Source organism: Acanthaster planci, linkage group LG10 (assembly GCF_054643075.1).
Source record: "Acanthaster planci isolate LZ-2023a linkage group LG10, COTS_SCS, whole genome shotgun sequence".
Taxonomy (NCBI): domain Eukaryota; kingdom Metazoa; phylum Echinodermata; class Asteroidea; order Valvatida; family Acanthasteridae; genus Acanthaster; species Acanthaster planci.
The window spans coordinates 18667912-18684101 of NC_141786.1; the positions used below are offsets into that span (position 1 = coordinate 18667912).

Sequence of the window (16190 nt, forward strand, 5' to 3'; positions counted from 1 at the left end):
AAACAAAGGATTAATTCGTAGCATTTGGACTACAACCGCAGATAAAATCTCTGGACATCATCGTTTGACCGATGAGTGAGTAAGACAGGATTAAAATGAACATACAAAGAAACTTCAGAAATTTTGTAACCTGTTATTATTACAAATGAAAAAGAGAAAAACGTGAACATTTCTTCGGTACTCTGTAATCATTAACTGAGATTAAGATAAACTTGCGCCAGATAGTGTCGATGAGGCCTATGAGAATTTCTTAAATTGTGTATGACAAAAATTTTCCACAGTGTAAGCTTTGAAGTCATATTAAGAAGTCAAAACCACGTTGGATAACGGAAGGAACCTATAACTCTGTCGGAGAAGAAAATCTGCATAAAAATATCTTCAGAATCCTGAGGTTCATAATAAATCTGCCACCATAAAGTTTTAAAACAAAGTAACATGTGTTATAAGAATGGCAACGAAAATTACTTACAATTTAATAAAGACAAACATAATGTTAAAGGTACATGCACGGGGGCTTATTGATTCGTTGCTCGGTAAAACGAACGTTAAACAAAATCCGTCCTATTATATGCAAAATGATGCTAAAATTGATTTTTACATTGATATTGCTAACGCTTTCAATGATTATTTCATTAACATTGGCAAGAAAATAGCAAGTAAACCTCTTCAATCAAGTAGTTAATTGAACACTTTCTTGAAGAAAAATGTGCACATTCTTTATTTTTCGCTCCTGTTCGGGAAGCAGATGTAGCACTTATTATTTCCAAACCTACCTTATTAGTTTGAATAATGAAAATCAGATCATTTAACCATGCCAATTTACTTCCATTCCTTATAGGTCTGGTCTCAACATCTAGCACATCTGTCTGTCGCTGTTGTCTATCCTGCCAGTGTGTCCTACTGTCTTGTCTCATGTCTCGTGTCTTATGTTTTTTGTCCAGTCTCAACTATTGTTCGTGTAAATAGGGAAAGCCACTAAGCATATGCTTCTTTTTCCCCTACATGTTAGTTATATTTTAGACTATGTACAACAATATTATCAAACTTAATACACCAGTTCCCATTATTTGTTTAACAAATTTCACTCTGCATGTATGATTTTGAGGTACTTGGGATTCCTAAAGACTCTATAATTATAGTTTAATCTCCTTTGGCACTGAGCTTCATGAGGGTTGACTTTTGAGTAGCATTCTGACAGAATAGTTCCGCCGGAATGCTATTAGTGTGGAAAATAAAATTCGAGTCGTCAGGAGTAAAAAGAGGTGCCCATAGTGACTAGGGAGCGACCCATAATGAACTGGCATCCCATCAAGGGGAAAATAGAAAATATTCTCAGTGGTTTCATGACAAGGAAACTAGATATAAACACCCATCTGACAACTCAATTGGCTCAGGACCAGACTTACGGGTAATGAACACGGGTTGCCTTGTGTGCTGATGGGCTATGGTTACGGGAAACACGTGTTATTTGGTGCTGGAAGAGGTTAGGTTACGTTGCATCGATGTAGCTTCATCGGCCTTTCTTCATCTTCATCTTCAAATGTAGCATTGCGGTTTCTACCAGTGTATGTGACATGGTGGTACCACGCATACACACACGAGTGTGTGCGATCATGCTTGTCTCACTTTGACGTCAGTTTACATGTCAATAATAGTCTAAAACTCCATTCTCTTTGACTGACTAATAATTGTTTGGGGTATAATAAAATTATACTTGTATCTTGAAACATGGGAGATTTCCCGTGTGGGAATTACACGTTTTGTTGACAAAACTTATCTCGCTATGTAGCTAGGAAACGGCCATGTTTGGACCTTTGAAAGTGACTTTGAATTCGAAAACGTTTTGCGTTAAGAAAACCCTTTCCATCAATAAAATCTTACATCAAACTGATCCAATTTATTTTCTACCTTTCTTCCTTCGCCTCAATCAGTCACTTTCAATTTACACTACGTTCAGTGAATTTCTGCCGGTGTGGTTTTGGCTGCTTTTAGTATTACCCTTTTAAAAACATCTCCACACACAACACAGAAAAACGTAGAGCCTGTTAACGGATGTGATAATGAAAACCAAACGAACTGCTCAACGATAGTCGGTCGACCATCGGGGAAAAATAATAACAAAATTTCCGGTAGGAATTAACGTACAGATTGACTCTGACTGTTATTTGCAATGTTTCAAGTAAGATATTTGAGAATTATACAGGAGTCCCATTTTTGTAATTTTACCACAAATGCACCTACCTTTAAAATTTGCAGTAAACTTTGGACATATCGCCACCTCCATGTATACCCGACATATTACTGGCCATCTCAAATTCAACCAGTGTCTCCAACTGTTTTGAGTCGGTCTGTGCAATTTTCGCATGAGGAGCAAATGAAGTGAAAAGTTACCGTCTGAAGCTGAGCATTGACCCAGGACCTATAGGAAGTCACCCCGATAGAAGTCTGTAGTCCACTAATTCAAGCGCCATTGAAAACAGTGTAAAATCAGAACGGTCCAATAACATGCGTACCAACATCCCTGAGGTATCTGAAACACATGTTTAAATTATTTTAAGGTCCCTAATCTTTCACTTTTTTTTCAATTTTACCGATGACATTTTGAGTAATTCCCACAAAAACGAAATAACCCCCGAAAAGTGATTTTTCCGAAGTGTGCTTGCAGCTATTTTTCAAGTGACAACGCTCAACTTTTTCGTACACCGACGACTATTTTTCAACTGTACCTTTTAGCCATTCTGCTCTCGGATGAAAGCCAAAAGACCCAGGGGGTTGATTCTGGCAACGATTCACACAATCTCACCATTTTAGGGGCCACACAATCTCCCTTTTCAAAAGATAATGTAGGGGCACTTTTAATGCTAATGAACTGGCTAGAAATTCTCCCTTGAATTAGTAGACTGCGCTCGGAAGTTACAGCCTGAAGGTTCTTTCTTGTGCTATTCATGTAGCCTTGCTCTTCTTACTCATGCAATGAATCAAAGTTTGTTATTCATGTAGTGTGTCACACTATATTACATTAACATTTTGGTTCATTCTGGTGTGAAGATTCCATTGTAAATATTCTCACAGAAGTGCGACCTACCGTCGAAGACGTGGATGTTAAAGAGATCTGCAGAAAAGGTCAGTATTAACGGCACCAATTCTAATTTTTCCTTCAAGTGTTACTCGAAATTTGGTTGGTGTTATATTTTATCATTATAAAAGTTGTTTGTTGGAACGTTTATTAATATACGAATGTTAGTCATTATGGCAAGGCAGTTGTCATTATGCAACTCAATTACGAACAAGACTAGTCGGAGAAAGGTACATCTTTTATTGTGGGAGTGAATGCAACTGCTTCATGAATTAAACCATTCAGGCATTTAGATCATTTTCAGTTGTAGTTAGAAAATGTTTATACAATAGCTGTACATGTATGTCCACATGAAGATGATATCCACTGATTCGAGGTTTACAAAATATATGCATTAGTGGACTGTAATCATTGAAGAAATTACGCTTCTACGTTGAAATTGACATCCCTAAAAGAACTTAGACTCCATAGGCGTATAATTTATGTATTTGTACTCTACCTCATGTTAGAGAGGGCCATACAAATTGGAGTGAACGTTATACGTATATGGAAAAACTGAGGTTTATCTGTTGATTTTAATATCGTTGGTTAAGGGGATATTTCTAAAGTAAAACACTTCATCTAATTGACCCTCAATTGGTGTCTAGTCTGACTCCGTCATTTTGTTAAACGAAAGACCTAGTACAAATTTCCATACCAATTTGGGAAGTGCACGTTTCTGAACGATTGATTTTTCAATTCACAATCAAATGCTTCGCCAAAGTAAACAGTGATCTAAAAACAAGTATACAGTATAAAGGGCCAAGTCGCACGAAAAGGCAACGACTGTCTGCATTAACTGGAAGTCTTAGTAAGGCGACACAAGAGTCCACAGTAAAGTTGCGGCAGTCTCGGGGAGTAGCTTGCCAGTTTCCACCGGTGACAAGATCTCAAAAAGTCAGTCTCTAGCGAAGACCACAGTCTTGACGTTCGCAGTCCTCCGTGTCAGATCTGGTCTCCCTCGACAGGTCTTTAGCTCCAGAGGCCCGGTTTCTTTCAACAGTTCTGCTAACTATTGATGCTCCAGACATAGCTTCCTTGGGTGGAAGTTCTTGTCAACCACGTGACATTCTGTCGTGGCAGGCTTGGGCTGGAAGATCAGGATGACTAAACAAATCATATAGGGAAAATGACTAGGTGCTTATAAATGATTTTAAAGGTGAACAAAGAAATTGACTGGAGCGGGATTTGAACCTGCGACCTCTGGAATACCATACGAGTGCTCTGGTATAGCTCTCTGAACAAGGCTTGTCGAGCCTTCTGCTCTTCGTGACGCTGACTAGTCTCGCTTCCAAGTTTGTCTACTGTATTACGTCATACGAAAATATATGTGACCCACTCTGTGAAAACGAGTCTTAAGTTGTCAGAGCGACATTTTGAGCTTTTTTCTTAAGTTGCCAGAGCCACTTTTTGAGCTTTTATTTGTATTGGAAAGAGCAAATTGATTTTTTGGGGGGATGCATCACTCAGTTTGGCATACACTGCATGAAAAATGCTGTGGGTTTCTATTGATTTACACTGTGCAAATTATTCTAAAGGTTTTTTTTACTCCAAAGTGGCTCTGGCGACTCACTTTTAAGTAGCGGTGGGTTGTCGGATCGGGTGTCATAGCAATATTTTTGGAGAATGACAGTGGAAAGTGTTATGAAGTTCATCTGTCGACGGAAAGGCAGGAACAGGAATGTTCAGCCCTTCCAAATTTTTGGGCGAGGCAGCACCCAGATCATGACCTAGTTGCATGATCACCCCTGCCTGCTACTAACACCCAACTGGTCATTAAGTCTCCAGGCAGATGAGACACTCAGCAGAGGCTGGTCGTTTCACAGTGAGGTGTTAAACACACGCGGGTATATAGTGTACACAAAAATTCTTCTTATCCACTGGATGACCATTTGTACGTTCTGGTCACAAACAAGTACGTTTAGAAACAGGCGAGGGGCTTTTACGCGGGTATTGAATTAAAAAAAAAGGGAATTAGGATGAAAGTAAATAACTCATTTCGGATCAATTAACACTGAAGGATATTGGGTTCTTAAAGGAGAACGTCGAAAATATGGTTCGGTCTGTGCCCATTTGAATAAAGGTATCACCCCGACCCACTCTATGACTGTTGTGGAGCGCCCCGGGAACAAATCAAGTCGATTCCTACTAACAGTTGGTAGCCGTTTGTTGTGTATAACCATGAAAGCATCACTGCCCGTCCTGCGTTTTGCGCAACTCTTCGAATATAGATGCAAAGCATTTGTTTCATTCGTCATGATGCACGATCACACGCACAAACGTGCAGTCAGTGGACAGTAATGCGCCAACGTTCTCTTATCCCTCGTACGCCTAAAGATTTATGGTCATAAGATGGTGTTGCAGGAACTGCAGGAACAGAATTGTCCTGGTAAACTATTAAATGGTCTATTAAATGACTCAGTTACAGTACAGAACTGGTGTTTGTTTTTGTAACCGACAAAGAAGCAAGTTTGACGAGCAGCGAATATCTGTAAACAAGTTAGAATAGGCCCCCTGTGCGGTAAATAATTTTTTCGGAAAATATCTATGTTTTGAATATCTAGTGAGAAGTATTGAGGGAGGTAATTTGCAAACTCGTTGCCATGCGCTGCACCTTCGTAAAATTACTTCACCATTCAAGCAAAGAAACTATTGAGTATTGCTCCAGGGTCACTCCTAGCACATTGACTGTCCTTCTTCAAACAATTTGAATCTGATCCTATTTAACAAAATAACTCGCATATCGGCTACGTATTTTGAGGTATTTGTATATTATTGTGCTACTTTGTATTGTCACAAATGGGATCTGAGCGCTTGGAAAAATCAAATGAAATATCAAAAAATACAGAAATCAGATAAATAAGTGGATCTGGATTAAAATATATGGACTGCCATTTTCAGTGCTTTCAATTCACAGTCCCTACCCTGATTCTTCACTCTTAGTAGATTATTCATCCAAATACTTAAAAGTAGCAACAACTATTGAAACTGATATTTTTTATAGAAGCAGCTTTGAAGAAGATTGCTGAAGGTCTTGGTCCCGGATGGGACAAGTTGGCAGCGCAACTCCACTTCGACGAGAAAGAAATCTGCAGGTTAATTGTAGAGGATTCTATGGAATTTCACTTCTTCAAGCTTCTCTCAAAGTGGATGGACCACCAAGTTCAGGGTGAAGATCCTATGAAAAAGCTGCGTGTGGCATTGACAGCTATCGGCAGAGGGGATCTCTTGGTTGAACTTCCACCTAATACAGGTGCGTTGTTTGAGATTAATTACAAGTTGGAAGCAGAGTGGAGCATAAAAGCTACTATTTCTTTACTTTTCTACAAAAAAATACGTATCCCTCAGAACCTCTTTACCCTCTCTCTTCCCTTGTCACTGCCCCTCCCCATATTGCAAGACAATTGCAAGAATTCTATTTGATAAGAATTTTAAGAGGCAGCAGGTTTCAATATTCCAATGTGTTTTTACCTGAAATCAGAAGCTAGGTTTTGCATATGTCGAAGGTCCCAGGTAAAGTTATTTTTTTGTGTTTAAAGTAATCTGAGGTAATTTGGATGTTTCATTGTCAGAATGAAGATTTGTCAAAGTAAAAAAGTGTAAAGGATATTTGAAGATATGTATTGGCAACCTTTCTACACAGCTGTGGACAAAGCTGCTGAAGACGCATCCGGAGCACGTCCGATCCAAGAGGACAGCAGACGAGAGGTCAGAGGTAAGAGACTCTCCACGCTTTGCTCGTTAAGAGGTGAAAAGGAAATTGTCTTTTGCACTTCAGGAACTAAGTAGCTAGTTGATTGATCACCGTCTAGTGATGAATTATGAGAAAGCAAATGCAATTGTACGATCAAGACACAAGTTGAACAATATTCCACAATTCCAGGTCGAAGTAAATGGTCATTTATATACTTAGAAGTGTTAACAAAAGTAAGTGTCTAGGAGTATCAACAAAAGTGGACTGATCATGTTGATGAAATAGTGAGTACTCTTTAGGCAAGACTGGCGATCCTGAGGAGGGTTAAACCATATCTACCCTTCAACTCCCTGAAGTTACTTTTTAATTCATTTATTTTGTCTTAAACGTAGCCGGAAAGCTTGTCTTCTCATACAGACAAACTCTATAATCTCCAGAAGTACGCTGCCAGGTTAATTTTGAATAAAAGATGTGACACACCCTGAGGGCATTATTTGAAGATTTAAACTAGCTTCTGTTGCTAAAACGGTTTTTATATCTAAGAGCAGTATTCATGTAAAAATAAATAAACACAAAGCTTGTTATTAGCTCTTCTGCCATGAAATCGCTTGGGAAGGAAGAGCAGAAACAGCCCGGTTGGTTCTGACACAGTGCCGATCTGCTCCTTCCTGCTATTGCGCTCAAGCGCAGTACCCAATTGGCTTTCCTTTACAAGCCTTCTCCCAGTAACAGAGCTTCTTATCACTCTGCTAAGGCTGAAGTTCAGCGCTTCACTAGACAAGCTTTGCACTGCTATTGGTCTGAGCTGAGTGAACGTATCTGCATGTGCTCTGAAGCAGGAAATCTGCACGGAATGTACAGCGGCATCAAGGGAGCACTGGGACCTGTCCCAAAGAAAACGGCACCACTACGTGCATCTGACGGTGCGCTTTTAACTGACATGCAGGCACAACTAGACCGCTGGGTTGAACATTACAGCTCCCTGCATGGCAGACCAGTCAATGTTAACCTGACAGCCATTGCAATGGCAATCCCACAGCTACCTGTTAAGCTCAAGCTGGACCGGGAGTTTACTGCCCTGAATGTGAAGCAAGCGATCTGTGCATAACAGAATGGTAAAACACCGGGTGCAGATGGGATATCACCAGATCTTCTCAAGCATGGAGGTGATAATCAGAAACATGCACTGTAGCACCTCTTCAACACTTGTTGACATACTCGCACAGTGCCAGATGAACTCCGGAACTCTAGCATAATCACACTCTACAGGAATAAAGGTGACCGTCATGACTGCAACATTTACAAGGGCATCTCCTTGCTGAGTCCTTTCTTGTGCCATTCTACCACGTCTTCGTTCTCTTGCTGATCAAATACTACCAGAGAGTCAGGCCGGTTTCAGACCAAACCGCTCCACTCTGGACATGATCTTCTCTTTCCGTCAACTGCAAGAGACTATGCATTGAACAGCGACGCCCCGTCTACATTGTCTTTGTGGATCTCACTAAAGCATTCGAATATGTGAGACGTACAGGCTTATTTGCAGTATTGGAGCGCCTAGGTTGTCCATCAACCTTATAGGCCATCATCAGAGCTCTCCATGACGGTATACTGGCCACTGTTCAGTCTGACGGGTCGGTATCGCAATGCTTCAGCGTGATTGTGGAGTGAAGCAGGGGGTTGTGTTTTGGCCCCGACGCTGTTTGGGATCTACTTGTCTGCCTTGCTCTGCAGTGCATTTCCTACACCAAGCGTTATCATGCTTCACACTCGATCCACAGGTCTGCTTAATCTCTCCTGTCTACGTGCAAGAACGAAGGTTTCCAAAGTTCTGGTCCGTCAACTGTTATACGCTGATGATGCTGCCTTCGTTGCGCACTCTCAAGAAGATCTCCAGCAACTTTGTGATGCTTTTGCCCGTTCTTGTCAGGACTTTGGCATGAAGATCAGCATTCGCAAGACTGCTATGCTCGCCACCAACATTCAGGAAGTACCTTTCATTACTCTCCTCGAAACTCCACTTCAGACCGTAAACAAGTTCACACATCATGGATTCACTGTGACTTTAAACAATTCTCTGGAAGAAAAACTTGATCTACGAATTGACAAAGCTGCAACAACATTTGGACGCCTGCGTAAACGGGTGTGGGACAACAATTGTCTCCCTCTGTCTCTGAAGATCCTCTTAGCATCCTCTTGTATGGATCTGAGGGTTGGACAACATACAGACGACAGGAACGCCGCTTGAATGCATTTCATCTGCGCTGTTTGCGTTCTGTCCTTGGTCTCACCTGACGGGACCGTGTCCCCAACACTGTGATCCTTTGTAAGACAGAGTGCCTTGACATGCACACACTTGAGAAACGTAGGTTGCGCTGGACAGGCTATGTCATATGGATGGACGAAGCCCGTCTACCAAAACATCTACTCTTCGGTGAGCTTCCCAATGCCCCTCGTCCAGTTGGTCGTCCAAGGCTGCGGTGTAAGGACGTAGTCAAGCATGATCTACAGTCCTTCTTCATCAACTTCACTAACTGGGAGAGGGTTGCTGCCACCAGGGAGGGTTGGCGCCGTGTACTTCATCAGGGGAGCAGCCTTGCCCACCAAACCTACATGGAAGAGTGCAATTCTAGACGCACTAACAGGCACCGTCGTGCTGATCGTTGCTGATCGACGACAAAGGCCTACTACTACTTTATTTAGGGCCCCATGAAAGATCACATAATAATGTGAATGGGCAACCCTGAATAAATATGAATAGTACAAAAATAAATAAACACAAAGAAGTAAGTAAAAAAATATAGAAGTAACACTAGGTGAATATAAAAAGTGAAAAATAAATAAGAATAAAAATACATAGACAGACAGACAGCCTGACCAACCGACAGACAGACAAACAGACAGCTTGGTCGGTCGGTCGATTGCTTCTACTAAGTCTCGTGACCTATAGTGGGTATTAAATATCAACACATACATGTACGGCTTCCTCCTTAGCAAAGTATTTTATAAATGATCATTTACTAAAAACTAAAACTGACTGTAGATACTGTGCTCAGACTACTAATGTGCTAGGAAAAATTAACGTCAATCGGCTTTTATGTTTGTAAATACCCCATACACACTGTAGGTCACGTGATTTAGCGGGCGTAGTCAGTCTATAAGTTATACACATATTCAGACGAAAATGAGCATTGACTAGTCTCCAGTGACATTCGATATCCTTAATGTTCATTCCCAATGTTTGAGAACTACGTTCCTTGCTTCCTGCATAATGATTTTGGAGAGTGTGATATCCTCGAATCAAACCTTAACAAGCTTTCATGCAATAGACGGTATGATGTAATGATTGAAAGAACAACAGACTTAAAAACTTCGTCTATTTGAAACGCCGCATTTTAAGAGGACGCGAACCAGCTTAAAAAGGAAAAATGACCATCCAGGATTCAAACCACGGCCTTCATTCCCACTAAACTATTCCTTTCTTTAAAATTACTCCTTTTCCACTGCTCATCGAGCACACCAGTCCGACCATCATCCTTCCCTTTTTGTGTCCATGATCCTATTGCTGCTGAAACGAGGTTTGGGTGCTTTCTTGTAACCAACATGCTTCGTGCAATGGGAAACTTGTCGTAAAAGGCTCGTTTATTAACAACACTTGTGTTATGGATCACGTGATCCTCTGTTTTCGATATAATGTGCGGAGCGCACTTTAGCACGACATTAAGTTCAAAATGGACAGACAAAACTTCAAGCTGGTTGTTGTAGCAAGATGGAGTGACTCCGGAGCGTGAACATGAATAGTTGTACATTTAGTGCACTTTATGGAGGTTTCTGGAGGTTGTAATAATGGATTCGTATGATTCCACAAATAATCTGCGATAATAACTTTAATTTCAGAAGGTTCCCCTTCAATTTGAAATTATGTAACCCACGAGCTTAATGAAAATTTACAAACAGTTCACGCTTGTCCAATTATGTGACCTGTGACTTTAAGTGCATGTCCAAAGTCCACTCAAAGCTGTTAAGCCATAATCTTTATTTGTGGCTTTTGGTAATCAAGGTTGCATGGGTTGGGGAAGTTTTTTTTTTTCAAACACTTGTACTTTACAAGAAACTGTATAGGCCCCCCTAATGTTTTTCCAGAGGATTACATTCATGATATATGTGTACTTTCAGCTGAAACAAAATATCACAACCTTCTAAGGCAACATACATATCACTTTATCTTTGCTTGTACATGCACTTTCACCATTAAACCTCCAAAAGCTCTAGAGGAAATTCATAGCAAAATGACTCTAATCCAGCTGCAGTGAAATGATAATATGGAATTCAAACGGTTGTAAAATTATTGGATAAAGGTCCAATACTCCAGACTATGCTTGTATCTTTTCAGAATGTTATTCATCATGGTGTTTAATTGGTATCGCTGTGTAATTTGCCAACAAGACACCGCTGAACCCCTGAAGTGTCCCTTGAAGAGTTCAAGGACAAGTGGTGACAAAGCAGATGCCTACAAATCATTCCTATCCAATGTTGAACAGTTCCGAGCCATCGATGCTGTTCCAGCTGAACTCTGTTTTGGGAATGAAGAAACTGCTGAAAGCTTTGTTACACAGTCAGCTTCATGGCACAAATCTTGCCATTTGAAATTCAATATTTATAAATTGGTGAAGGCAAAGAAAAAGAGAGATCACACCCCAAATGACGAACAGAAAAGGCCTAGGAAGCGCAAAGCATTAGATGTTCAGAAATGCTTCTTCTTTGAGAAAGGTGAAGAGGAGGATGTTCTCCATGAAGTGTCAACATTCGATGCTGATAAAAATATCTGAGACATGATTACATAGCTCAATGACACCTTGCTTATGGCCAGATTAGTTGGAGGAGATCTCATTGCATTGGAAGCAAAGTACCACTTGACATGCCTTGTAAAGCTCAGAAACCGCTATCGCAGTCACACTCGCAAAGCAGGTCAGACGTCAGAAAAAAAGATAGAAAGGATGAGCGAGTCTCGTGCATTTGTTGAACTGACCACTTACATTGAAAAATCGGTGGATTCTGGGACCCTGCTTTTCAGACTAAACGAGATTCACAATCTCTACACAAATCGTCTGAAGGAACTGGGCATACAAAAACAAGTCAATAAAACAAGACTGAAGAGTCTTTTGCTGGAACACTTTCCAGAGGCACAAGAACAGTATGATGGAAGAAATACCATCCTCGTTTTCATCGAGGGTATGAGAAACATGTTAAAGGAAGCATTGAAGAATCGTGACTTCTCAGAAGAGGCTATTATCCTTGCCAAGGCTGCCACTATAGTCAGGAAAGACATATTTAGCCACCAAGGCTTCAGATTCTCTGGTCACTTTCCAGAACGTTGCCAAGAAAACTCCTTGCCTTCAAGCCTCAAATCTCTTGTCTCCATGAGTTTGAATGGCCCCAACCTGAAAGACTAGGACAAGCAGGACTCACAAGCTTGCCTAACCATTGGCCAGAGCATTGTTTTCAATTCAAAGAAACAGTCATCACTTCACACTGTGAGTGCCAGACATAGCATGGAGTGTGAGCCACCTCTTCCCATCTACATTGGCATAAATGTCCATGCACTAACAAGGAGCAAGAAACTCATCAAGCAGTTATGCCATATGGGTTTGAGTATTTCATATAATAGAATTATGGAGATTAAAGACTGGATTGCCACTGCTTCCTGTGAACGGTTTGGAGACGATGGAGTGGTGTCCCCAGCTAGCCTCAAGAGACGAATTTTCACGGTAGGTGCGCTTGACAACATAGACCACAACCCCAGCTCAACAACTTCCCTGACCTCGTTTCATGGGACTGGAATCAGCCTTTTCCAGTTGCCAACCTTGGCCAAACCTGGGGAGAGCAGACCGCCAATTATGCTACCACCTTCTGGGAATGAAAAGCACACTCTTCCTGAATGCTATGCCCATGTGCCTGCTGTGGCTCTAAAAACAACTGCTGTAGAGGTGCCACAGTGTGACGTATTCCCAGTTAGAAGTTGCATAGATAAGGCCAGAGCAGAAGAACACAATTGGCTAGAGCATGCACTGCCACTTCTACAGACAGAACTCACAAATGGCGATGCTATTGCTTGGGCTTCATATCATGCCTCTCAACAACCTCCAGCAGAAGATCCTCCAGCAAATGGTGCACTCCTCCCTCTGTTCTATGAGAAGTCGGCCACTCCTGCTATGATCAAGCATGGTATGGATGTTGTGAAACAGGCTGTTAAATTTCTGAATCCTGGACAAATCCCAGTCACTACATTTGACCAACCTTTGTTTTCCCTAGCTAAGTTTGTTCAATGGAAATGGCCAGACACGGTAAGAAAGTACACGTGGTTATGCTTGGTGGTCTACACACGGAAATGGCACCCTGGAATACACTTGGGGATGTTACCCAACACAAAGTCCGACCTGCTAAAATGTCTTGAGCAGCCTGGCCAATCGGAGCCACCCTCAACCTATGACTGTAAAATCCTTGATGGTGCCGTCATCGTACACTGCCTCCCAGTTGCCGGCGTTAGTACCTTCCACGAGTATGCAGACAGGGTTTTCATCCCTCACATAAAAAACAGCTCCAAGAGGCAAAGAGGTTGGATGTTGTTTGGGACACATACATCCCAGACAGTTTGAAGGAGTCGACCAGGGAAAAGAGAGGCAAGGGTGTGCGCAGAAAGGTGTCAGGTGAGACCAAGTTGCCAGGCAAGTGGATGGACTTTCTTCGTGACCCAGTTAACAAGAAGGAGCTGTTTGCCTTTTTGACTTCCAAGGTTGAAGATTTCAATTGGCCACCAACTAAGGCTGTATGTATCACATCAGGGCAAGCTGTGGTGACTGTCGGTACCAGCATCTCCATGCAAAACTGCAATCATGAGGAGGCGGGCACCAGAGTAGTGATTCATGTGCTTCATGCTCTTCAACAAGGAGGAAAGACAATTCATGTGCGCACCGTTGACACAGATGTCGTAATCATTCTCGTCGGCAAATTCCACAATCTGATTACTATTCAACCTTTGGCTGACATCTGGGTTGCTTTTGGAATGGGCAAAAACTACAGGTTTTACCACATCAACACCATTTGTGCAAGCCTTGGAGACCAACAGTCACAAGCATTACCTGTTTTCCACGCATTTTTGGGTTGCGACACAACTTCTGCCTTCAGTGGGAAGGGCAAGAAGTCCGTTTGGCAAGCTTGACAGGCTTACGAAGAAATCACAAATACATTTGTGTATCTTGCCCGTAATCCCTTTCAAATCCTGAGTCTCGATGATTACCATTTCTCAAAGCTGGAGAGACTGACTGTTGTCCTCTATGACAAAACTAGTCATTTGACTTCAGTTTGACTATGGAGAAATTGCCACCGACCAAAGATGCTCTTCTGCAGCATGTCCGACGAGCAGTTTACCAAGCAGGAATCTGGACAAGCAGCACTCAAAATCAGCTATCGGTTGCTTGGACCAAGGTATCAGGGTCATGGGTATCAGTATGGATGAGATTCCAGAGATTTCCAAGGCGTGTAGAGAGACTTAATCAAATGCTCTTGCAAAGGAGACTGCTCCAACTGCAAATGCCGCAAAGCGAATCTTGTTTGCTCCCCTCTCTGCAAGTGCAAATGTTCTGCAAGATACAGTAGGTCCCTTTAAATTAATTTGGACCACAATATTGCTGCACTCCACACACAAAGGTCACTGATGTTTAAGCAACCCAACCCCCTTCTAACCTTTACACAACTTTTGGCTGGAATGCTAATCTGGAGCTGAATATCATATTTCAGTTTGCAGACAGAAAAAACTTTACCGTTTTTTATGGGGGGACCCACCCCCTCTGCGCCCCGCCCCCCTCGCCCCCACAGGTCATGCACTCTATATTATGCAAAAATATTTGCATTACTACTACCATAGTGTCCAAATTAAGGTTTTGGTGAGCCAAACTACAAATTTAGGAAAACAATCTGTCGTCGTATTACCCATATGACCTGAAAAGTGGGGTTTTTGCAATAAATGTCGGCCATCTTGAAATATGATCTCTTTTTGTGTTTTCGTAAAAAAATGCGGGAGGGCTCCTACTCTATTATTATTAAATAATCCTCAGGGAAGTCGCATGACAAATTTGATGCTTTTATCCGCCGTGTAACAGTAATTTCACTAAGCCACCTGACTATAAGCAGGAGGTCGTGGGTTCGAGTCCTACCCGAGTAGGCTTGTGAGGTTTTTCTCAAGCTTTCGGACAAGCACTGAGCATACAACTTTTATCAATATATACGTTGGGTGAGGGCAAATTCCGTTATATAAATTAACATGCCCCCAACGGAAAAATACATCTTGAAAAAAGTTTATATAAGCGTGTAAAGCGTGTAACGAGCCCCGCCATTTTTAGGGAATCTGGCGTTTAGTGTCATGCTCAACTATAGTACGGAGGGTAGTGGTTCCACAGACCCGAATTTGACTCTGACCTGTTCTGTGCCGGTAAATGCACCGTATCGTATGTATGATTGAACCTGTCATATACTGTAAGTGTTAAATTTTAAACTGCGGACTTAACGACAGGTGTTAGATTCCCCCTCTCTCCAACTTCATTTTTGTATCAAACGAGTTTCCCGAAACAGCCCAATGTTTCAACCTAGCTCGGCAAGGCAACGAGGAAACACGGAGGACTGCCCGCGAAAAAGGCTGGACGAGACCATCCATGCATCGTGTGCCGTGAATGGCTGGTTGCTATAGGCTTGGGCCAATCAAAGGCTCCCTAAGATTCTGCTATATTGAATAGTTCGCCCGTCCACCCTTTGCCAAAGGGGTTTTCTGGAGACGAGCACCAGAAAACCGTGGTAATTTGTCTTGAGTAAACGGGCTGAAAGTTTTACAAGAGCCATTCCTTCACCTTTACAAGTTCTGTGTTAAGATTGCTAATTGGTGTACATGTATTTGCATTTTGTTAGTTATAATAGACTCCTGTCATCAGCAAAAAGGCAAAAGGAAATTTTATCATAAGAATTACAAATTATCATTTATATATGATAAACAGTAATACAGAGCCCTGTGGAAAACCACAGGTAATATTATGATGTGTTGAGGTAACGGAGTTACTGCTTCCCATATGACAAGTAACTCTTGAACCAGTCTAAGGCAAAGTGCTCCAATTTGTGTATATAGTAATATGATGATTTACAGTATAAAACGCCTTAGACAGGTCCACGAATACGACAATACAGAACTCTCTGTTTTGAATCGCATTTATAATTTTGTTAAAAGCCTCTGTGTAGAACGAAACCCAAACTGAGATTCTGATATAAATAGACCATGCTGATTTATGAAATATATCAAGCGATTCTGTGCTATTTTTTCAAATACCGTGGAGAAGGCAT

General features: G+C 41.6%; 1 protein-coding gene and 1 pseudogene across 4 annotated transcripts in view; both read left to right on the top strand.

Moving 5' to 3' along the window:
- The window catches only part of LOC110990671 (uncharacterized), a 79913-nt gene that overhangs the window by 24678 nt on the left and 39045 nt on the right, over positions 1-16190 (top strand). For all 4 annotated transcript variants that reach the window (XM_087141964.1, XM_087141965.1, XM_087141967.1 and 1 more), the window contains exons 10-12: positions 3073-3123; positions 6120-6368; positions 6759-6830. In XM_087141964.1, the coding sequence (XP_086998090.1) occupies positions 3073-3123; positions 6120-6368; positions 6759-6830 (372 nt within the window). The remainder of the gene's footprint in view (positions 1-3072; positions 3124-6119; positions 6369-6758; positions 6831-16190) is intronic.
- Positions 11237-14179, top strand: LOC147797930 (uncharacterized; annotated as a pseudogene).